The 25,041-nt window shown below is 50.7% G+C and overlaps 1 protein-coding gene across 1 annotated transcript in view; it reads left to right on the top strand.

Annotated features, from left to right (window-relative positions):
* Positions 1-25,041, top strand: part of SCUBE1 (signal peptide, CUB domain and EGF like domain containing 1) — a 188,451-nt gene that overhangs the window by 50,988 nt on the left and 112,422 nt on the right. Inside the window, exon 3 of the mRNA XM_007941796.1 lies at positions 14,712-14,840. Coding sequence (XP_007939987.1) covers positions 14,712-14,840 — 129 coding nt within the window. The remainder of the gene's footprint in view (positions 1-14,711; positions 14,841-25,041) is intronic.

Below are 25,041 nucleotides of genomic sequence, written 5' to 3'. Positions count from 1 at the left end.
GCAGTGGGTGTGGTTTGGGCTTTGCTTCTGTGAAGACTGACAGCCTTGGAGACCCTGTGGGGCAGTTCTCCACTCTGTCCTCTAGGGGCGCTGTGAGTTGGAATCCACTGCATTGCATGGGTGTGGTTTGGGCTTTGCTTCCGTGAAGACTGACAGCCTTGGAGACCCTGTGGTGCAGTTCCACTCTGTCTGCTAGGGGCGCTGTGGGTCAGAATCAACTCATGTTAACGTGCCTGGGTTGCTGAGGGGGCAGGAGAACAACCAGGCAGTACTTAGCAGCAGGGATGGTGGGGGGCTTCCTCAGGGCTGACAGAGAACCCCTCCTTATCTTCCTCTCAAACCCTCCGGATGGTCAGCCTTCCTTTGGTCACGGTTCTTCTGTGTCAGTTAGGCCTGACATCATAGTCCAGGAGCAGCCCCCAGGGAAGGTTCTGGGTGGTTTTGAGGGAAAGAGGAAAGCATGAACAGCTTGGCTCGGGGGCAGGACCTTGTCTCTTTGAGCTTTTGCTCCTGGGCATCTTCATGGCCTGGCATCTCTCTTCCCCCATCTCTGCTTCTCACTGCCTAGTTTAATCTCTTTTATATCTCACAAGAAATTGACTTAAGACATACCCTCCTCTCATCCTGCTTCATTGGCATCACAAAGACAGCACATTCCTGAGTGGATTATGACCACAGGCATAGGGGTTGGAATAGACAACATATATGTTTGGGGGACACAATTCAATCGATAACACTGTCTCAGTAGATTTGCCTGTTGGGTCACTTTATAGACATGGAATCAAACCGTGTGTGCAGCTGGGATGGCAGTCCATTGATGCCAGGCTGCCTGGCTCAATCCTGACGACCCTGATACCTGGCTGTGTGACCCTGGGCAGGTCAGATGATCGCTCTGAGGCTCAGTCTCCTTCACTGAAATGGAGATGCTGGGACCCACCGCTCAGTGTCGTCCTGTGGGAAGGGTCACACACAGCCCTGTACATTGTTGGGGGTCCACCCCAGAGTGTGCGAGCATGAGGACTATCCATGTGCTTGGCATTCTGCACACTTTTGTTGAACACACTGCTGGGTTCTAAGGCTCCAGCTGAACTAGACACAGTCCTTTACCCCAGGGAACTCACAGCCTCAAAGGCTACACAGAGCAAGTGAACACACACAGAACACTGGTGACCTCTGTTCAGGGAGCAGGTCTCTGGGTAGCACAAACCTAAAGGTTGGCAGTTCCTATCCACCAGCCGCATTGTGGGAGAAAGGCCTGGCATTCGCTTCTATAGAGATGACGACCAAGAAAACCCTACAGGGCAGTCCACTTGGACACACACGGGATTGCTGTGAACAGGACTGGAGTTGACGGCAGTGGGTTTGGTTTTGGTTCAGAGAAGCCACAGGGCCCAGAGGGTGCAAGGGCCATGTCTGCGTGGAGGTGGTGATGTTGACGCCAAGTATGTGAGTGGCCATTTTTGGAAAGGAAAGCACCCCAGGTAGAGGGACCAGCATGGGCAAAAGTGTGGAAGTCTGAAGGGCCGCACAGAGAGGTCCCTGAGCAGCGTCTCTCAGCTACGGGGTGGCCTTCCCACCCGCCAGCTGAGCCATGGCCACCGTGTGCTGTTAGGAACAGACAAGCATAGAGATGTGAGTGAGTTTTGCGTGACCTCTGACTGTTCCAGTAATTAACTGCTGAGCCCACTTTGGGCATTGTCTCGGCAGAAGGGAAACCTGACCGATGGACGCCAGGGGCCCACAGAGAGCAGGTTTCATTACTCAGCCATTACGAACCCAGAGCTTAACCCCGCACCACAGGAGACAGAGGGCTTAATCCTTCCTGCAAGACAGCCCCCAGAAACGACCTTCTCACCAGCGTAATTAGCCAACAAACCGGATTAAGGCTTATTCATCAATAAGGACTCCTTCCTAAGCCATACGTCTCTCCAAGAACAGTCGCCTGATCTCAGAAGGGCCTGGTTTCCCCTAAGGCGCACAGACAAAGGCAAGGACGGCGCTAGTGGCCCAGCAGGAAAGGGAGCTTTGTTCCAGCGTTTAGTCTCCCCTGGCCCCAAAGAAGGTCGCCCAGAATCCTACCTCCAAGGAGAATCGAGAAGACCTTTTCAGTAATGATCTCCCAGGGTGGGGAGTGGGGGTGCTTGAAAATCCTCATTTGGGGAACATTCCCTCTCACTCCTGATTTTTAGGAAAATGCCCTAAAATAGTGTGGACATAAAATGAGAAGGAACTCTGATTCACTGCAATAGAATTTTCTAGAACCTAGGCACCACCGACTAAATATATGTTTTATGGAGCAGCGGGAATCAATTTTGAATAAAAAGAAAAAAAACAAACTCACTGTGTTTGGGTTCCAGACCAGTGTTGGCACAAAGCCTCATGTGGGGACTGGACGTGCTGCCATTTTAGTGTGGAGAGGTTGGAACCCAGTGACATCTTGAAATTCCCACAACGAGCAGTTCCCTGTTCTGTTCTCTGCGGTGTTGGTTGTTGGGAGCTTCCTTCTGTTGGGAATTGAGTTTTTATGAAAAAGAAAGAAAAGAGTCCGAGCTGGGGAAGGGGCAGGAGTGCTCAGACGTGAGCCGTCTGGTGGTCTTCAGCCCGGCATCTGCGACTGCCCATTCTTCTCTGCTCCTACAAACCATCCCTGTCGTTGCTTCTCAACCTTGGAATTAAAAATATATAACCACGCACATGACATCACTTCCCCTCTTTCCCCTTACTGACTTTTTAGAGTACTTTTTAAAATACCCATCTCATACATAGCAGGGATGCGGTTCCCATGAACACGGCCACTGGCTGGGAGCCGGGGGCAAGGTGGCCAGCCATGCTGTGCCTCTGTCTCCCCCTCAGCTAAGTGGAAGCAAGTCACACCCACTTCGCAGGCTGTGAGGAGGGTCAAGTTACAGAAGCCTCTTCCCTAGGGCCTGGCGTGGAGTTGGCGGTGATGCCCAAGGGCCCTGCCCTCCCTCCTCCTCTCCCAAAAGACATCCATTCCTGAGAAGCTTGCTGGGTGGCCCTGGCTGGATGCTGGAGTCCACTTGGCTGGTCAGCCCCTAGAGGATGCCATGGCCACATCTCATTGGCACCGGCGCCCAGCCAATCAGGCCACTGCCCACCGCAAGTGTCCTCGGACATTGGCAGAGGCTCGATGTCACATCTTCGGTCCAGACAGCACAAACCCATGGAGACAATGCTCTGTGCCAGGCCCGGGCCCACAGGGAGTTGAGGCTCAGGCTGGCGGGGGGTGCAGACTCCTAGCAGGGGACTTGCTGGCAGTGACCATCCCAAGGATGTATTTTGGAGATGGCATGCCAGGCCAGCTGCCGAGAGGTGATGTGTACACCGGTCCCGTCGGAGGTCAGCGTTTACCGGCAGACAAAAGGATGACGGTTCTGGGCCAAGTGTGGCCTCGGACACGTGCACAGCCAGGGGCCCGCCTTTCACATCTAACTTTAGCAAATTCAGCTAGGTGAAAATTGCAAAAAAAAGAAATAATAATAATAAAATACCTAAAGGGCTCTCAATCCTCTTTGTTCCTGGCATTTGTTTACAGCATGTATTATGCGTGACTACGCAGGAAATTGCTAGTTACATATAGGACAGTGGGTGGACATAGCCTCCCCACCTGCCCGGGCCCACTAAGGCTGATATAAGGGCAGTCAAGGGATATTCTGATTCGACCTGCTCTTCACCATCAGTGTGTATCTGAGAATCCTCCCTACGGCTGACTGTGGCCAGAGTGAGAGCCAGGACTGGCATGGAGGACCCGGAGGAGGGCCAGTGGGGGCCAGGTCAGGAGGGGCCCTGGACTGGGACTAGATCCTGGGGCAGGGGGTAGGGCACCCCTGGGGACTGGAAGCAGATGGTCATATGGTGGCTTCAGCTGTGGAGCTGGTGATGATGATGAGAGGAGGGACAGGAAGGAGGGGAGGAGGGACAGGAAGGAGGGGAGGAGGGACAGGAAGAGGGGAGGGGGGACAGGGAGGAAGGGAGGGGGGACAGGGAGGAGGAGGTGAAAGGCAGGGAGACTATGGGGAGGCAGAGGCCCCCCGCCAGTCCCCATCGACCACATCACATTGCCTCAGCAAATGCGGGGCAAGCCTCGCTTGACAAGGGGATCCTAGTTTGAGGAGAGTAACTGGACACCGCTCGTCTGTCAGTCTGTCGTACTCTGGTGTCTTGCATGTTGCTGTGAGGCTGGAGGCTGTGCCACCGGTATTTCACACACCAACAGGGTCACCCATGGTGGACAGGTTTCAGCAGAGCTTCCAGACTAAGACAGACTCGGAAGAAAGAAGGGGCCATCCACTTCTCAAAGTATTGGCCAGTGAAAACCTTATGAATAGCAGTGAAACGCTATCTGATAGATTATTGGAAACTTTATGAATAGCCCTGAAACATTGTCTGATACAATGCTGGAAGATAAGCCCCTCAGGTCGGAAGGCGCTCAAAACACAACTGAGGAAGAACTGCCTCCTCAGAATAGAGCCGACCTTAATGATGGAGTAAAGCTTTTGGGACTTCCATTTGCTGATGTGGCATGACTCAAAATGGGAAGAAACAGCTGCAAACATCTATTAATAATCAGAATGTGTAATTACGAAGTATGAATCTAGGAAAATTGAAAGTTGTCAAAAATTAAATGAAATGCATATGGATTGATGTCCTAGGCATTAGTGAGCTGAAATGGACTGTTTTTGGCCATTGTGAATCAGACAACCATATGATCTACTATTCAGGGAATGACAAATTGAAGAGGAATAGTGTCATATTCATCATCAAGAAGAATATTTCAAGCTCTATCCTGAAGTACAATGCTGTCAGTGATAGGATAATATCCATATGCCTACAAGTACAAGGAAGACCAGTTAATACGACTATTGCTTAAATTTATGCACCAAACAACAGAAGTCAAAGATGAAGAAAGTGAAGATGTTTACCAACTTCTGCAGTCTGGAATTGACCAAACATGCAATCGAGATGTGTTAATTATCACTGGTGATTGGAATGCAAAAGTTGGAAACAAAGAAGAATCACTGGTAATTGGAGAATATGGTCTTGGTGGTAGAAATGATGCTGGAAATTGCATGATAAAATTTTATAAGACCAACGACTGACTATTCATTGCAAATATCTTTTTCAACAACATGAACAATGGCTATACACGTGGACTTCGCCAGATGGAGTACACAGGAATCAGATTGACTACATCTGTGGCAGGAGGCAATGGAAAAGCTCAGTGTCTTCAGTCAAAACAAGGCCAGGAGCTGATTGTGGAACAGACCATCAACTGCTCATATGCAAGTTCAAGTTGAAGCTGAAAGTAATTAAAACAAGTTCACGAGAGCCAAAATATTACTTTGATTATATGCCACATAAATTTAAGCATCATCTAAAGAATAGGTTTGACGCGTTGAACACCAGTGACTGAAAACCAGTCTAATTGTGGGACGACATCAAGAACATCATCCATGAAGAAAGCAAAAGGTTGTTGAAAGGACAGAAAGAAAGAAAAGATTAAAATGGGTCTCAGACTATGAAATTTGCTTTTAAGTGGAGAGTAGCTAGTGTGAATGAAAGAAATGATGAAATAAAAGAGCCGACCAGAAGATTTCAAAGAGCAGCTTGAGAAGACAAAGTATTATAATGAAATGTGCAAAGACCTTGAGTTAGAAAACCAAAAGGGAAGAACATGCTCAACATTTCTCAAGCTGAAAGAACTGAAAGAAAAATTCAAGCCTCAAGTTACAATATTGAAAGATTCTATGAGCTAGGAGCAGTATATTGAATGATGCAGGAAACCATCAAAAAAAGATGGAAGGAATACACAGAGTCTCTGTACCAAAAAGAATTGGTTGATGTTCAGCTGTTTCGGGAGGTGGCATATGATCAAGAACCAGTGGTATCGAAGGAAGAAGTCCAAATTGCACTGAAGGAATTGACAAAAAACAAGGCTCCAAGAATCGACGGAATACCCATTGAGATGTTTCAACAAATGGATGCAGCACTGGAGACACTCACTCGGTTATGCCAAGTAATCTGGAAGGTGGGTAACTGGCCAACTGACTGGAAGAGATCCATATTTGTACCCATTCCAAAGAAAGGTGATCCCACAGAATGTGGAAATTATAGAACAGTATCATTAATATCACACACAAGTAAGATCTTGCTGAAGATAATTCAAAAACAGTTGCAGCAGTATATTGACAGGGAACTTCCAGAAATGCAAGCTGGATTCAGAAGAGGACATGGAACGAGGGATATCATTGCTGATGTCAGATGGATCTTGGCTGAAAGCAAAGAATACCAGAAAGGTGTTTACTTCTGTTTTATTAACTATGTAAATGCATTTGACTGTGTGGCTCATAACAAATTATGAATAATGTTGCAAAGAATGGGAATTCCAGAACACTTAATTGTGCTCATGAGGAACCTGTGTATAGACCAAGAGACTGCTGTTTGAACAGAACAAGGGGATACTGCAAGTTTAAAATCAGGAAGGGCACATGTCTGGGTTGTATCCTTTCACCATACTTGTTCAATCTGTATGCTGAGCAAATAATCCGAGAAACTGGACTATATGGAGCTAAAGCAGCAGCAGGATTGGAGGAAGACTCATTAACAGGCTGAGATATGCAGATGACACAACTTTGCTTGGTGAAAGTGAAGATGACTTGAAGCACTTACTGATGAAGATCAAAGACTACCGCCTTCAGTATGGATTGTACCTCAACATAAAGAAAATGAAAATCCTCATAACTGGACAATAAACAACATCACAATAAATGGAGAAAAGATTGAAGTTGTCAAGGATTTCATTTTACTTGGATCCACAATCAACACCAATGGAAGCAGCAGTCAGGAAATCAAATGACGTATTGCACCAGGCAAATCTACTGCAAAAAGATGTTGCTTTGAAGACTAAGGTGCCCCTAACCCAAACCATGGTCTTTTCAAATAGCCTCACTGGACAGTGAACACGGAAGACAGAGAGTTGATGCCTTTGAATTGTGGTGTTGGCAAAGAATACTGAAGATGCCGTGAAGCCAGAAGAACGAATGAATCTGTCGTGGAAAAAGTGCAGCCAGAATGCTCTTTAGAAGTGAGAATGGCCAGACATAGTTTCACCTACATTGGTCACGTCAGAAGGAACCAGTCCCTAGAGAAGGACACCATGCTTAGTAAAGAAGAGGGTCAGTGAGAAAGGGGAAGACCCTCAACAAGATGGACTGACCCAGTGGCTGTAACAGTGGACCCAGGCATAGCAAGGATTGTGAGGCTGGCGCGGGACCAGGCCGTGTTGCGTTCTACTGTCCACAGGGCCACTGAGTCAGAGCCCACTTGAGGACACCTAACAACAACAACAGGGAGCTCTGGTGGCATAGTGCCTAAGGCACTTGACTGCTAACCAGAAGGCTGGCGGTTCAAACCCACCAGCCACTCCTCGGAAGGAAGATGGGGCAACCTACTTCCGTAGTGATACTGCCTCGGAAACCCAGGGAGGGGTCTCTAGGAGTCGGGTCCGACTCGACGGCACATAACAACAACAACAACAACTGTACCAGATGATGTCAGGGTCCAGTGAAGCTCTGAGCATCCATGTTATTGTGTTGTTAGGTGCCATTGAGTCAGTTTGCATTCATAGCGAGCCCATGTGCGACATGACGGAACACTGCCGGGTCCTGCACCTTACTTAGTCATAAAATAAGATCACGTGATATATACCACGTCTGTATTGTTTATACAACGGCACTTGTTAGGCACTTTCTTGCACTGAACCAGCAGGGGCGAAGGAAAAAGGCTGGCCTTTGGAACCCAAAAGCCTGGGTTCAATCCTGGACGAATTGGTTCTTCTCTCCCTTGCCTCCTCTGTAACGTGGGGACAGTCATTGGGTCCCCTTCTGAGGGTTGCTGGGAGGAGTCAGAGATGCAGCCAGCATGCTGGGGTCTCAGAAGTACCAGTAGATGTCTGCTGCAAGCTGGAGGGACCTGCACACCCCTTTTCCCTTGGCCCTTCCTGTGATCCTCTGAATGCCAGACACATGGCTAGGCCTGGGAAGGCACGCTGGGTCAGCACTATGCCCTCCTGTGCCTTCCAGGCAGAGCTGTTGTGAGGTGACAGGGAAGGGGTGGGGGGCCAGAGCTTGCCCCAGAAAGGGGAACTGGAGTCCGAGCCCAGGGCTGGGGTGTGACAGCCCCATGTGTGGACTGTCACTGGCAGGGCCTGAAAAATCAAACCAAACCACCTGCCATCAAGTCAGTTCTAGCTCCTGGTGACGACACGTGTTCCAGAGAAGACTGCTCCACGTGGTTTCCTTGGCTGCCACCTTTCCAGAACCACATTACCAGGCCTGTCTTCCATGGCCACTAAGTGGCTTCAAACCTCCAATCTTTAGGTCAGTAGTCAAGTGCAAACCGTTTGCACCCTCCAGGGGCCTTGGCAGGCCCTAGGAGAGACTAGGAAGGCCAGATTGGGGGCGTCTTGTGGTGATTGGATTGAAGCTGGGGGTCAGGGCGCTTTCTGGTCACAGACGGGACCCGGTGGGAAGCGCAGCAGAACAGGAGGGGGAGACAGGAACGTGTCACATAAACACAACTTCGCCCCCTGCAGAGAGCCCCTAGCTGCTATCAGAGGAAAAGTTGGCACTTTTCATTTTGCAAAAAAGAGACAGAGGTCCGAAAGGTCCACTGAGCACCTAAGGGACAGAGCTGGTGGTGTCCTCACTGGGACCCTCTCTATCCCCTCACCCACCTTTCGGTCATCTACTGTGTGTCAGGCCCAAGGCTGGATGTAGCAGCTGTGTGGTCGATACCCAGTGACAACAGAGAACAGACAGGAATTACGAATGGACCCCGAAATGGGTAGCCGTGCTTCGAAGGTGATTTCCAGAAGCATCCCCTGGCCCGTGAACCTCTCAGGCGCCATCCTATGTAATGAATTGTATGCAATTCTCCCAGCAGCCCTCAGAGAGGACAATGGTGCTTCCATTGTACATACAGGGACACAGAAGCTCAGGGCTGGGGACGTCTTGTCTAGGACCTGCCAGGGCCTTCTCCCCTGCCCAATGCTTTTCTGAGGGAAGCCCGAAGCAACAGCCCCAAGGTTCTGCTCTTTCTGAATGAAGAGGGTTTGCTGCTCCCAGCTTCCCTCGAAAGAACCAGTTGCTGTCAAGTCAATTCTGACTTACGACGCCCTCTTGTGCACTCCATAAGGCTTTCAGTGGCTGTGTTCAGAAATAGGTTGGCAGGCCTTCTTCCAAGGAGCCTCTAGGCTCCTTTCAGTAGCAGCCAAGGGCATTAATTGCTTGCACCACCCTGGAACTCCTCCCTCAAAATTGGGGACCAGTGGCCATGTTTCACGTAAAGACACTCCAGTCTTTGGGCCCTTTAAGAATAAAACTTGCGGTGAGCTCTGCTCCGCCCACTCCACTCCCCAACCCCAGTGCTTGTGCTTCATTCTGTGACCTTCACCATCCTTGATGAGTGGTCTGAACAGGATGGGCATCTTGGGGGCTGGAGTGGCCTCCTCCCATCTATCCCCAGATGTGTTTGGACAACAACAAGTCCACTCGCTTTGGCAGAGACTTTGCTGTTGGGTTGGTTTGTGTGTTTATCTCTAATGTACTAAAGGAAGGGGCTCATGGGATTGCAAAAATGAACATTCAAGGTACAAACGGAACATGGCGGGCTGGAGGGATGGGCATGTTTGGGTGGTGACCAGACATCTTCCATCCGGGCTGCGGGGAGGTAAGGCTGGCTGTCCTAGGTAGCCTGTGACAGCAGTTCAGGCCTGGGGAGCAGAGGGAGTGGGTGCTTCTCAGACCTGGGGGAGCTCTTTGGGGTGAATTAAGGGAAGAGATGCTTGCAGTGCGTGTTGCCATAGATTGGAACTACTGTGGCCTGTCCTGTGAGGAGGCAAGAATTGTCTGTGAAGGACAAATATTGTGTTAGTCTGTTATTGTAAAATTCAAGGAAAGGTTTATCTATGGAAGGAAATTTTCTTTGTTGGTTACCAGGGGTGGGAGGGGAGGGGAGGGAACACTGTTAGACAGATAGAGATAAGTATCGATTTTGGGGAAGAGAAGGGCAATGTAAAAAAAAAAAAAAAAAGAATTGTTTGTGGACTCCTCAGTGACCTCTTTATCATGCCTTATGGGTATACCAACCAAGACCAAAAAACCACACCCGCTGTCCTCTTTATGGAAGCAGACTGTCCCATCTTGCTCCTGTGGAGTTGCTGGTAGGTTCCAACCACCAGCCTTATCTACTCACTTTAACTACTGCATCACCAGAATTCCTTCTTATGGGCATAGTGACCAACGCTTATCATTTTGATAGGGCAAAGGGTGCTGTTGATAGTTACACCCAGCAATAACAATGCCAGGCCAATTGGGGTGTATTATTGTTCTAATCTGGGGAAGAGACATTGGTCTGACGTTGTCCCTAGAAAAGGAGCTTGTTAAATTGCATTTTATGGATGTGATGAACCAGCCACCAGTTATGTTTTGTTATTTGCCTTGGCTTCTAGGAAGCTCACAGCCATATTGTGGCCTCTCTTTTGTATTTGTGCCACATTTTGCCAGTATACTTCTGCAAATGTATTTCACTGTTTTTATCTTACTCTTAAATCCTTGTTGTTGTTTTTTTTTTTTAATTTTTCCTTTGTCCTAACTTCTACTTTCTAATAATTTTATGGTATGTATTTTGTAAGCTGTTTGAATGAGTTTGAAGAAATGGATGGGTGGGCATGGGTGGGCAAATGAAGTTTGGATAAATGGATGGGTAGATGTTTTGGGCTGGATAAACTGATAAATGGGTAGATATTTCAATGTATGGATGGGTGTGTGTGTGTGTGTGTAGATGGGTGGTTGCATAGGTCAACACATAGATGGATGACTGTTTAGGCCCAATAGGGTGAGTGAATGCATGTTTGGATGAATGGAATGATGGGTGGTACCTGAATATTTAGATAAATGGATGGACAGATGGATGTTTGATATACGTGCATACGTTTGGCTGGATAAACAGATGAATGGGTAGGCTTTAAAGGGGTGAGTAGGTTATGGGGTGAATGGAAGGATCATCAGCTGACTGGATATTTGGATGGATAGACTTTAGCATAGATGGGTAAATGTAAGGATGGCTGGGTAGGTATTTGAATGGCTAGGTTATGGGGTGATGGGTGGTTAATTGGTGGGTGGATAGGTGATTGGGTGGATGAGTGAATGGATGCATGGCTGGCTGAATATTTGAAGAGTGAGATGGACATGTGTTTGGATGTGCATATGTGTAACTGGATGGATGGAGAGTGAATGGAAGGGTGGATGACTGGACATACTTTCTTGGTGCACAGTGAAAATGCACCAATGGTGAAATGACAAGTGTAGAGCACTTGGCCAATGTCTTGCATGTCACAGGGATTCTAACTTATTAGAAATGAGCGTAGGGTTTTTCAACTAAAACACCTTTGTTCTGACCCTTGCCCTACCACTATGTGACCTTGAATAGTTACCTAACCCCTCTACACTTCAGTTTGCTCAACCGTAAAATGTAATTTAAAGCACCTACTCCAGAGAGTTACTGTGAGAATTAAAGGGCTGATGTGCATTTCAGGGGTGGATACTCACCTACTTCCTTCAGAGGTACCTCTTTCTGAGCCAGGGAATCCCTTTACCCAACAATGGAATATAAGTCCTTCCTTTCAGTCCAGATTGATCCAACCTTAGTCACGTGCCCACTCTGGGACCAGTTGTTGTTGTTGTCAGGTGCCGTCTAGTTGGCTCCAGCCCATAGCGACCCTATACACAACAGAACCAAACACCGTCTGGTCCTGTGCCAGCCTCACAATCCTTGCCATACCTGAGCCCATCGTTGCAGCCACTGTGTCAGTCCATCTCCTTGAAGGCTTTCCCATTTCACTGACCCTCCACTTTACAAACCATGACATCCTTCTCCAGAAAATGGTTCCTTCTGACAATATGACCAAAGTAGGTGAGACGAAGTCTGGCCATTCTTGCTTCCAAAGAGCATTCCAGATGCAATTCTTCCAGGATAGATTTCCCAGTTCTTCTGACAGCCCATGGTACTTTCAGTATTCTTCCCCAACACCATAACTCCAAAGCATGAACTCTTCTTCAGTCTTCCTTACTCACTGTCCAGCTCTCACAGGCATATGAGGTGATTGAAAACACCGTGGCTTAGGTTAGGTGCACCTTAGTCCTCAAAGAGACATCTTTTCTCTTCAGCACTTGAAAGAGGTCTTTTGCAACAGATTTGCCCAGTGCTATACATCGTCTGATTTCTTGACTACTCCTTCCATTGGTGTGGATTGTAGAACCAAGTAATATGAAAACTCTGACCAGTAGTAGTTGCTAATGCTGATTCCACAGCATGTGCTATTTGGCATAGACCGATCAGGCTCCACCCCCAGGGGTGAGACATGCCAATGTGCCCTGAGTTGCCTGTTCAGATGAAGGGAGAGAGGGAAGAGTTAGGGGTCTGCCCGTTCAGATCAGGTGAGCGGTGATGGTGAGGCTGACAGGTAGTGGGAATGGGCAGCCAATGGGTAGGCTGTGGCCGTGTTAGGGGTGTAGAGAAGCCACCTTTTGGTGGGTGATTAGATGTGAGGGAGAGGGAGATGAGTTCTCTGGATGGTGATCCCGAGGGAGGAGAGTTGGTGGGTTGAAGTTGGACCTTGTCTTTGTAGTGTCTACAGAGCCAGGGGCGAGGCAGTTAAATTGGTGTTTCTGGGGCTCTGATGAGAGGTCAGGGCTAGAAACAGAAATTGGGAAGCGAACAGTATCTCTCAGCCTTTATAAACCAATATAACTTTTTGAGAAACATAAAAATCTTCCATCCTCCTTTAATGTCATTTAAAATCCCTAAGTGCATTGCATATCATATTAAAAACAATCACATGAGTTGCAGAATTGAATCGGCTTCCCAGTGCTGGAGGATGGTCCATGCAGATGGCCACTGCAGGCAGCTGCAGGGATGCCTCCTGTTTCTTGAGCCTTTGGACATCCGGGACACTTTGTTCTTCCCTTAGCAAGCTGGTTGCTAGGCACCAGCAGTGGGCTGCACAGCCCAGACCCTGTACTTGGGCGCCTCGGATGCTGCTGCTTTTACTGCAGTTATGCCCTCTGCTTAGCACGATCTGTGGGAGGCAGGTGTACAGCCAGAGCTTGGTCACCTCTGGAGTCAGGGAGCTCACTACCTTCTAAGCCTCTGCCTTCCAGACAGGTATTCCTTCCAGTGAACGTTCATTGGCTCCCCGTGAGTTCCCCCAGCTCAGCCGCGCTGGATCAGTGTGGACAGAACAAGCTCTGTACCTCCCTGCACCAGAGCCTCAGGTATTTGAGGGACGATCAGGCTTGCCACAGGATCCCCCCTTTTTCAGGCTGCTGCCATCCCTGCTTTTATAGCTGAAACCCAGCCTCAACTGCCTCTTTGACCTGGTAGATTTCCTCCCAGGCTTTCTCCCCTTGCAAGGCACTTCCGGTTGGCTCGGCTGGGGCACTTCCGGTTCCGGCTCCACCGTTTCCCTTGCTTCCCCTGCTTATCCTGCGACCTTTGTGGGTCAAGGCCAGTTTTGGTTGAGGTGGGCGAATCTGGATGACTTAGCGCAGGGGAGTCTGAAGACCCGGCAAAGTCGCAAGGAGAGAGGCCCCCAACCCGTTGCTAACATGCTCTCGCTATGGCTGGCGCCACCGTGGTTCATGCTCCCAGAAGGACCCCGGCAGGACCGGAGTTAGGCTCCTTTGGGCTCTCAAGCCACTGGTACCACTTCCTGGGTGTATGACCCTTGGCAACTTTGTAGCCTCCCTGTGCCTCAGTTTCTTTAGTGCTGTTGTAAAATTGAGATGATGATGATGATGATGATGATTGCACTGAGTCAGTGTGGAATTGAAGAGATAGTGGCCTGTCAACTGTTGGGAGCAGGGCTTGGGCATGGAAGCACTTCATTGCTTGATAACTGGGGCTCTTCCTATTACCCCCCAAGATCTCAACAATCTCTCTGGAGCTCCAGAACTGATACCCCTCTGGCCCCTGAAGTGAAAATTGAAAAATCCTTAAAACAGCAAAAAAAGATGACCTTTACAAAGGCCACTGGCCATTGTCTGTGAGACAGAAACCTTTGTTACATCAAGAAAGCTGGGGCAGTAGGAATCCAGGCTTCAGATGCTGATGTGGAAGGAAACTGGGGGAGTAGATGGGGTTTTCTCTCTTTCCAGAGGTTTTTTATTGGCTGCCTTTTCCGCCTGTGTGCAAAGTTAATTTTACCCAATATCCCCTGCCACACAACTAAGGAGCTCGCTGTATCTAGGAGCCTTCCAAGGAGCCTGGCTAGCCAGTTCTCAGGGATGGTAGACAGGATCCCTCCACGCTGTCAGTGTTAAGAGACTTTCCAGGGAGGCAGATTTGGACTTGAATGGTGCCTTCTTCCATGTGATTGCGGCTGGTTGAAGTTGTGTGGAGAAGGTGCCCACACCGTGCCCGGCATATTGCTCTGCTTGTAAGGCGGTGGCCAGCCTTGGTGCAGAGCCAGGAACTTCATCTTTGTAATCCTTACCTCCCCCAGCCACCAGCAAGGACCTCAATACATAGTTAAGTCATCCCCTAGCCACTCATGTCACCGTGACTTCAGCAGCAAGATGGGGGGACCCTGGGCTCTCCCTCTGACACCTCTCATGTCCCTCGTTTTGCAGACATCGACGAGTGTGAGAATGACTTCTACAACGGGGGCTGTGTGCATGAGTGCATCAACATCCCAGGGAACTACAGATGCACCTGCTTTGATGGCTTCATGTTGGCACATGATGGACACAACTGCCTGGGTGAGTGAGGTGGCCGTGCCCGCCCACCTGCCTGCCGGGCCCACTCTACCCAGCAGGCCACCTGCCTGTGGGGCCCACTCCAGCCTGTTTCCCAGCTCCGGCTCGCACAGCTGGGGACTGGGGAAGGCTTGCCTTGCTCTGGCTCCTTGAGGACTCTTGTATAACTCCAGACACGTGAGTCAAGTATGTATTTTAAACCAGCCTTAGAAAAGCGAGTAGTGCAAGCGTGCCACATAAAATTGGAAAAACATAGATGTGTAGGAAGAAAAAACTTGTAAGCCATTTTTAGTGATGTTGGTGTGTGTCTTTTCAGTCTTCTCTCCGTAGCCAGTGTTTTCACTCTTATGCTGATCAGATGGTCAGCCTGGGTCTTGCTTGTGTGTCTTGCTTTTCCCGTTAACATCATGTGTGTCCCAGGCATTTTAGGTAGCTCCTGTGGCCACCATTGCCAGACACCAGGTTCAGTATTGTAGAAGTGATACTGACAGGCAACAGTCCAGAAGTGGCTAGGCCAGAGGTGGTTCAAAGCTCATCAAAGAGGAACAATATCTCATGGTAGAAAAGACATGGGTCCCAAGCCCTATTGGGCCACTGGTTGAGTGACCTGAACAAGTGTGGGTTTGTCAGGAACGTGGCTGGGATATGTGACATAACTTCTGTGGGCCTTGCTGGTTAAAGGAGGCTATCGGAGTAGGTGGCTCACAGAGCTCTTGTGAGCAATAACTAAGGTGATGGCCACACAACACTGAGAAGTGAGCCCGGCACTCCCTGCCCGGTAGTTCTTACTGTCATCACGGTCTCTGAGCCTCATTCTTCCCCACTGTGAAGTGGGCTGAAGGTGCTATGTGACAAAGTTGTATGTGAGGATGAAATGACCCCCTGTGGGTGAAGTGGTTGCCCTTAGTGGGTGCTGAGTCATCAAAAAAGAGACATCACTAATGCTCTAGGAGAGTTGGCTACCCCTTGGTGGTAAAACATTGACTATAGCTTTTTTTCTTGCCAGTAGAATCCAGAAAACTTGTATTATTTTCCTCTGTTTTCCCTTTTGTGTCCTGAGGAATACTTCCCACTGTGGAACTATTGGGTCAAAGGCTTGTTTGATTTTGTATGGCTTTCAATATACTGCTTTCTAGAAGGGCTTGGCAAGCCTTCCAGTGGGCCTGCTGGTTTTCTGGTGTGCATGTAAGGAGGTTGCGGCCCTGGGTTCTCTGGAACTTTCCCTCAGGGCAACTGTGTTGCCTTCAGATTTCCCCGCCTGATTTGATTTAACGCACACTGGGTCTCAGAGGAGCTTGTTACAGAAACCGATCCGTGAGTGTGAAATTCCACCCAAAATAAGTGCTGATGCTGAGGTTTGGACAGCAGCCTGCTGCAGCCCCAGGCGACCTGTGAGGCCCTCTGCCTGGGCTGAGGGAGAGGGGTGAAGTGGCCGACTCCCTGGGGGGCTTCAAAGAGGAGGTGGCATTGCTCAGGCTCTCAGAAGTCTGGGAAAAGTTTGCTGGGGGAGGCCACTGCCCGTGCGGAGCTCCTTGAAGCTGAGGTCAGATGTGCGGAGGGGTGGGGAGTGGCATGGAGGCAGCAGAGCTCGGGTTGCATCATCTATGACACTGATCGTCCCAGACGCCAAGCTCCGTATTATACAAGTGTCCACTCACTGAATCCTAAGCACTTAGCTTTACCCGTTGTCCCTATTTCCGATGACAGTGGGTATGTTTCAGTAATTGATCAGGCTGTTGAGGAAGAGAATAAAGGGGTGAGCTGACAGTCCCCACTGTTTGTAAGTTCTTGGCTGCAGCAGGTAGGCCCAGTGCCTTCAGTGCCTGACCCCGCCGGGTCCCAGGGGAACAGTGAAATCTGTCCTTTGTTTTCACCATATTGTTTCCACAGTAATTCTTTTCACACTGATTCCTTTTAAAAAAAAAAAAAAAATGAGCAAGCCTCCCCCCACCTCCTCCGAGACAGATTGTAACTTCACGTGCCTCTAAGTCCCACAGATGGCAGTCAGGAAAAGGCTCGCGCTGCCATACTGCCACTTTCAGTTGTGGGCCACCCTCCCCAACAAACAGACGTCTCCAACACGAGAGACGAGTTGCAGCACCGGGGAGCTGAGAGCTGGTTCTAACTGGCTCCGAGCCTGGTTGACCATGTGGCCTCAGGCCAGCTGGGTGAACCCTGCAGGTCTCATCTGGAAAGGGCTCTAAGAATTAAGGGGCTGGGTACAGTGTCAATGGAGCTCTGGTGGTGCAGTGGTTACGGGATTTGGCCGCTAACCAAAAGGTCAGTGGTTCAAACCCACTAGCTGCTCTGTGGAAGGAAGATGAAGCTGTCTGCTTCTGTAAAGATTCACAGCCTTGGAAACACAGCGTGGGTCTCTGTAAGTTTGTTTTTTTGTTTTGGGTACAGTTGTCAGACCACAGGGACTGATAAACATTGGCTGAAACCAATTGCATAACAGTCGGCTGGCCTGCCACTCAGAAGTCATCTCATTTGGAGCAGTTCCTCACACCTTCCACACTTCAGTTCCCCGGACTAGGAAGTGGGGTGGGAATTCGTCTCAGAGGGTTGACATGATGATTAAATGTGAAATAGGTGCAGAGAGCTGTATGTACCTGTGAAGTTCTGCACAGGTGCCACGTGCTGTCATCATACGGGAGCAGAAGATCCCCACTGCCAGCCCCGTCCCCGCCAGCCTGCAGACACGATGTCTTCATCCTCACAGGCTTCGTGTTGTTGATGACGATGGTGGTGGTTGGACTATTTATCAGCACTGAAATGCTGACACATAAAAATGGGATGAACATTTCCAGCCTCCTTCCCACTTGGCCACTGTCACCCAGCCCCTGTCGTTCGGGGCACTTGGGGCAAGAGTGTAATTGGAGGCCCGCCCACTTCCCACAGGTCTGATATTTAGCATCAGTTCCCTAAACTGGAATAGACTCCATTTTCCGACCTTGATGAATATTCCTTCCCAGTGATTGGGAGTAGTGCCTGAGTGATGCAGATGATACACATACTTAGCTGCTACTCAGAAGGCTGGAGGTTCGAGCCCACCCAGAGACATCTTGGCAAAAAAGCCTGGTGGTCAGCTCCCCAGAACAGCCACTGAAGCCCCTATGGAGCCCAGTTCTCTCTGACGCGCATGGAGTCTCCGTGAATCAGAATTGACTCGATGGCAACTGGCTCATGGCCTGGAAGATCAGGTTGGAATTTAGAATTCTCGTCTCCTTGGAATTTTTGCCAGTGTTTCCTCCCCCATCGCCATCCTGCACTGTGTCTCACACCCCCATGGACACCCTAACCCAGGTACAGGCTCAGGCCACAGGCCCCACAGCAGTCAGCTCTTTGCTACTGCTGAGACCTAAGTGCCATCTGTCCTTCCAAAAACAAATAGGCTCGGGAGCATTGGGAAGGGAATTTCAGAGTCTGAAAGGGTAGGTGTGTTCTAGCTGCACATTGCCTCTGGTCCTGTGGATTCCTTACTTCCTCTGGATAGGCTACAGCCATAGAAGGGGCACAGCAGGGTCTCCTAAACATGAGGTCCAGTGCAGGAGCACCTCTTGCCCTAGACTAAGTGTGGTACCGACAGCAGCTAGCAGGAGGTTTCCTGTGGCTGCCCCCTTTGGGGGGCATGCTGTTCTGTTTGCCACAATCCCCACTACTCCCTGTTGCTCACAGCCAGCCAGTGACCTGCTGGGCCTCAGGAGGCAGTGTGGCCATGCTGCTTGATGAAATTAGAGCCTACGGCCTGCTCCTGAGAAGGTGAATGGTTTCCAGAAGGTTCTCGTTCTCACCACCTGGTCAGCCACCGTGCCTCACCCCATGGGCCCTCACCCACTGGGGACAGTGAAGCTGTTTGCATCTCTCCATTGTTTATGGGTCTTCAAACTGGTTCAGTCCTAGCAAAACCAGAACAGATCCAAATTTTTAAAATTAGGAGAAGCAGAAAGATAGCCAGAATGGGAAAGATTATGAGTTGAAGCCTTGGAAGGAGAGACTCCAAAGAGGTGTAGTGAGCACTTTCAGGAGCTTGATCAGAATTGGGTCATTGCCAGTAATGTGCTGCACAATACGCATGCACAGTGGTGCAGTCGGCTGCCATCTTTGAGCCGGGCACTGTTGTTTTTGACTCAACTGTTCAAGAGATTTGGTTGGTATGTAACACACACTGCCTTTGTTTTCCAACAGGGAGATTAAGTTTCTAGCAGGACACTGATAGGTAGTTTTTCCCGTTCTGGTTACTGTTCCAGTCCACCTACCTACACTTAAAAAAAGTCAGGTCTGTTCCAGGGTCGCTTCATCAGCCATGACTGAATCGGTCTGAACCGGTTCAAAGCCCTGGTTGTTTAATCCCCAGAAGTCTAGGTCAAAAGAGTCTTGTCTGTTTGTAACTTTCCCCTCTGAGGCACTGTGGAATTCTTTGGTCACGAGGGCTGGAGAAAACCCTGGTCACGGGGGAGTGAGTTGCACAGCTTGAGGAACCCTGAGCTACTTAGGAGAATCGAGGCTGATGGAATAAGAGCCATCTTCCTGCTGTGCATTCACAGTTGAGCCTTTTCTTTCACGTGAATAAGGTTATTTTCTTGTGGAGATAGCTCGCCTATGCCTGCGTCCTGGAAGGAGGCCAGCTAGTCCTCCTGGGAGCCAAACCTACTCTCTGTTTGACATCTTTATTGAGGAATTTCTCAAATATTACAGAAAATGACACCGGAGGGAATTGAAACCATGATGAGACCCTCACTCAGCCTCAAATGACTGCTTTTAGCCTTGTAATTACTTGAAATAGCAGTAGTTCTGTCTGAAAAACATTATTCCAAACTCCATGCAATTGGGCGTAAGAGTGATATTTAGCCTAATAGAATAAGATTTTTTTTTATCTTAAATTAAAGCCAGCAGTGGGTAATTTTTTCTTGTCTCCACAAGGCAGAGCCCCTTCTTCTCTGAAGCCATTAATGAGCGCACTTATCCAGATGTTTTCACCGACCATCTCTACCTTGAGTTACTGAACCCTCGGGTCCTTGGGTTGTTTGCAGTGGGACTGGCTTCTCAGCACACAGTCACCCTGAGTCTCTCGCTGGGCGCCCAGGTTGTGAGACAGCAGGAGCAAGCACACTGTCATGGAAGGTGGGAGGCGCTGTGTTAGAGTCTCTCACCTGGCATTCAGCCGCTTGTCTAGTCCATGAAGGTGTGCTGAGCGCCTGCTGTATACCGGCCAGTGACGAGCAACATCAGCTTGGGAACTTTTGTGGTGGGGGTGGGGAGAGACAACAGACAAGTAAGAACATAATTTGGTAAAGTCAGGTCAGGTCAGTGCACTGGAAAATAAGAAAACAAAATAACGTGGTAGACTTGGAAAGGGCTCAAAATTGGAGATCTGGAGAGAGTGGGAGGAAAATGTGAACAAAATTCAAAAATGTAAAACACGACCAGGATTACTGGTCAGATAGAGACTGGTGAAACCGTCGAGACTGTGGCCCCACATCACCCCGTGGGCCTGGAATTTATCTCACTCCCAAGCCAGGCGGGCAGGAACGTGTAGGTGGGAAACAGACGGAAGGGGTACCCAGAGGGAGGAGGTGGGAGGAGAGCTATTACATTGCGGGCATTGTAATTAGCGTCACAAAACAAAATGTAAAATGAAATCTGCTTTGTAAAATTGCAGCCACATCACAGTAGAAAGTTAAAAACTAAATAAAATAAACATGGTGGAGCGTGCTGGAGGGGTGACAGCTCTGGGGTTGTATTCCAGGTACAATCACTGCATAAAAAACCTTAGTGCTAAAACACCCTTCTATCCTGCTCATGGGTTCTGTGGATCACGAGTTCAGATGGGCCAGACCAGGGACGTCTTGTCCCTGCCCCACAATGTTGGCACCTCCTCTGGGAGACTCGGAGGTGGAGGGTGGTGGTGGCAGGTGCTGGAGTCACTCGGACGCTTCTTCAGGTGTGTTGATTGTCGGTGTCGACTGTCAGCCAGATCGCATCCGGGCAGTCTCTCCTCGTGGTCCTTCCGCATGGGCGGATAGACTTCCTCACAGCATGGCGGCTGGGTTCTGGCATCCCAAGAGAACAAGATGGAAGGACATGGCATTCTGACGGTGTCGCCCAGGAGATCACTCCCAGTGAACTCCATTGGCCGAGGCAGTTACAAAGGCCTGTCCAGATTTAAGGGAAGGGAGCAAAATGAAGGGGCCCAGTGAAGAGGAGGAAGCCACCATTGGAAGATCTAGAGAGGGTCTCCTCTGCAGGCTGAGAGGGGACCAGTGCAGGGACCTGCAGTGGGCACAAGCTAGGTGAGCTTGGGGGCAAGCCAGGTCAACGTGCCTGGAGGATGGGGAGGGAGAGGACGGGAGGAGGGGAGGTCAAGGAGATAGACAGGAGCTGGGCCGTGCAGGGCCTTATGGGCTGGGGACGGGTGAGGATTGTGTTCTAGATTTGCAAGCTCGGACTATTCACCGGGGGTTGATGTGGTCTGATTGACATGCTAATTAAAAACTTTCTGTGCTAAGTAGAGACTGTTAAAAAGAATAGAGGTGACTGCATCAAGTAAGGAGACCAGCTAGGAGACCACTCCAGGGGTACAGGCCTGAGATGTCGGGGGCTCCGCTCCGTCTGCGGTGGCAGCACTCAAGATGATGAGCAGTGCTTGAGCTCAGACTGCATTTTGAAATGCAGTCAGAAGTGAGAGGAAAAGAGGAATCAAATGTTTGGCCCTGCTGCTGTGGCTCACGCAGGAGACTGAGAGAGGACACGTCTTGGAGTGGGCCACAGGACTCCAGGGTCAGCTGGCCAGGCTCAGTTTGAGACAGTCAACAGAGTCTGGATCGAAGCTGTGCACTGGCAGGTGGATGTCAGGTTCAGGAGTCAGGGGCATAGGCAGACCAGCCTCCATGGCTCCAGAAAGTCTGGATTCCATGTGAATTTAAAATTCTGTTCTACACTTTCCCCCTTTTGATCAGGATGCTTCTATAAAATCTTTGATGAGAATGCTGAATGTTTATATAAAGGATAGATGCATGTTCTGAGCTGGAGGGATGCAGAGAGTGAGCCCAGGCTTTGGGCTGTAGGTGACGCCTTGTACTGGAGATGACTCCTGCCAGGAATCCACCCAACGAACCCCTGCTTATCGATCTTCCTGGGGCCAGAAGCTTCCCTTCCTCTTGGTTCCTTGTTGCCTTCACTGACGTTGGGGTCACGGGACAGCTCTGCCCTGGACTGATTTTGTGACCTTGGACGTGCTTGATTCCTCAGAGCCTTCTTTTGTTCTCTGCCAAGTGAAGATGACCGTTATCTGTCAGGATCCAGTGAGAAGACAGACAGCTATCCAGGTGACGCTCAAGGCTACTAAGCAGGGGGACAAGACAAGAGAAGGGGTGAAGCTCAGGGATTCCTGCCAGGGCCCAAGAGGAAGCCCCCCACAGACGCCCCAGGTGCTGGGTGCAGTGCAGCAGACGCGACTCCCCTACCCCTGCGCTGGGCCAGCTGGGCCCTGGCGTGATGAAAGGGTCGCACCGCCTCAGCGCTTTGAAGCCGTGCCTCTCATCCTGGCGGACAGCTGGAGACAACGTGTCGCTCCTTGAACTCGCATGACGGCTCAAGTTGCCCCTGTTTATTTGGCTTTATACTTCAGCAGCTCCGATGCGTTTCTTGCTAGGGGGAAGAATGCCGAACATTTTAATGTCAAACTAAACAACTTCGGACCGTCATCAGCTCCGTAAACACCACTGTTTTGTGAGGTAAACTTAAGAGGCTTCTTCCTGTCCTTTTTTTCACGCCCTCCCCACTCTTCCCCAGCCTTGGCCCAAGTGCAGGTGACGGAGGCCATTGAGCGGCAGACGCTGGGTCTGGGGTGTTGCACGTCAGAGCCAGGCCCCCTCCTCTCCAAACTGGACAGCTGTTGATCTGATGGAGATTAGGGCCTGAAAAAAGAACCCACTGCGTGCTGTGCGTCTTTCTGCATGCACTGCTTTCTTCCCCTGGTCACTATGGAAATGCAGTGGTCCTGGAGGGGGTTGGGTGGGAGGCTGACACAGACCAGACTTGTGGGGACAGACGGAGCAGGCTCAGAGAGCCTCCAGCCACTGGGCCTCCAGGGGCCCAGCAGGCAGCATTGGGGTGCGATCCACAGGGAGGCTGCTGGGCGCTGGGGTGAGAGGGCAGTGGGCTGCGAGTGGGCCCCTGTGGCACTAGGGGGGCCTCCCTGCCTCTGTGCCTCGGTTTCCCCACCCTGTGGGAAGGGAACGGTAGGTTTGCATCACTGGTGTTCAGATCTTGTGGGGTTTTTTGGTTGGTAATAGTAGAGCCCGGTTTTTCAACCAGCCTCTTGCAGTGGCTACACAGGCCGGGGGGCTGATGAGAGCCCTGCCCAGCTGGGGAGCCCATCCCCACCCCGGCCTTCTCCTCCAGCATCTCTAGTGATTGGTGATTTGGCATCGGGGACAATGGCCGAGCTCTGGGCTATTCCTCCTGGTCCCCGCCAGCCCCAGTCCCTGTCTCCCCCTTTCCTCGTTCTCGGGGCTGTCTCCTCCAGCAGTTGCCATTTCCCTGAACATGTGGTCCTTTCTCTCTCCGGAGTGGCCTCGCACCTGCTGACCCTTCAGCTTGCACCAGCCTTCCCTGTCCTCGTAGCAGCTCGGCTGACACCACTGTGTTCCCCAGGACCCAGCCTGCCCTGTGGGGTCGGACTAGACACATCTCTGGGCACCCAGCCCCTATCCCTTCCTCTGACTAGCACTGAACCCCAGAATTGTCACTGCATCCCTGTGGCCATCTCCTCTGTGTCCGCGGGACTCAGAGCCGATACGTCTCCTTGTCCCTGAGGCCTGTGTGGCCTGGTCCAGGACAGGCCTGTTTGTGGCTGTAAGGAAGGGGCAGAGCTCTTGACTCAGGAGGGCTCGCTCAACTGACAGCGTGACAAACCTGTGTCCTGGGCCTCAGGAAGGTGCACTCAGACGGTACCGACCGTTGGAGAGCATCTCTCAGCAACCACATGACTGCCTCTCCCAGTGGCCCGCCGATGGCATGTGTGGCCCACGCCCATGCCTCCCACCCCGTCTCTGGTTGCTGCTCTAGTTAAAGCAAGAACCTGTGGTCCTGGCTCCCGTCCAGCTGGTGGTCTGAGACGAGCTCTCCATCCTCACTTCTCTTGCCTGGAGTGGGGGGTCACGATGCTCCAGGAAGGGCTCCCAGGAGCCAAGCGTGGCAAGTGTGAGCCACCTGGTCGTCCGGCGGCTCACAGGGCAGGTGTGTGCCTCCTCTTTCCGTTCTCCCTGTGATGGTTCCCACCAGTGGTCTCTCTGTGCCCCCCACCCCTGGCGCCAGCCCCAGCTTCGGGCAGTCTAGACTTGTGACGTGGGGAAGAAGCCTGCTCTGTCCTGGGCAGAGAATGCCAAGGCCATCAACAGCAAAACAACACACCCCACGGAGGACAGGCCGGGCCCACAGACACTGTGCTTGTTTGCGGGCCACGGCCCAAGGGCTTGGTTGGAACTCGGAGAAATAAACATGAAATAAGTGTCGTGTGAAGGCTCTTTAAAAATACCCCATAACCACACATACGCCCCAAGCCAGACACTGGGCCGAGGGCCTGAAAAGGGGCATTATCAGCAGGCCATGCGTCCCGAGTGCCTGGCCAGCATGCCCTTCACCTGGCTTGTTTTGGAGCAGCCCGGGCCCTGGATGGCATTTGGGGTCACCCTGGGCATTTTCCGGGCCTGCTGTGTTTGAACAGATGCTTCAGAGGCACATCCCTCCCAGCAGCAGGACAGGCGCCAGTGTTTACCGTGGCCATTCGCCAGCCCTGTGCATGGCCCGTCCCGGCTGCCCTCCCTGTCACCCGCCTCATCCCAACCACATGCAGCTGGAAATGGGCTGGCAGAGGCGCCCCCTGGCACTCCTTACACGTGGGAAGTGAGCCACAGTGGCCACAGTCAGGGGTCTTTAATCACCTCCCAGGTGTTACCTTAATGGCAGGAAAAGGATCCCACAGGCAGACTTGCCCGCCCCCAGCTCGTCTGCTGACCACTGGTTGGACGTCAGTGGTGTCATTTGGGACCAGCTGTTGACAAAGGCCCCTCTGAGTGGGGTCCTCCTGGGGCTACTAAGGGAGTCGCTTCCTCAGTCTGGCTGAGAAATCCCACTTCTGGGAATATAGCTAAAGGAAATAATCCCTAACGTGAAAAGGTTGCCCCACCTCACACACACA

Source organism: Orycteropus afer, unplaced genomic scaffold (genome assembly GCF_000298275.1).
Source record: "Orycteropus afer afer isolate SDZICR_OR568_19922 unplaced genomic scaffold, OryAfe1.0 scaffold00083, whole genome shotgun sequence".
Classification (NCBI taxonomy): Eukaryota; Metazoa; Chordata; class Mammalia; order Tubulidentata; family Orycteropodidae; genus Orycteropus; species Orycteropus afer.
Note: the sequence above shows the minus strand (reverse complement) of the source record. Positions and strands in the feature narration are given on the sequence as shown.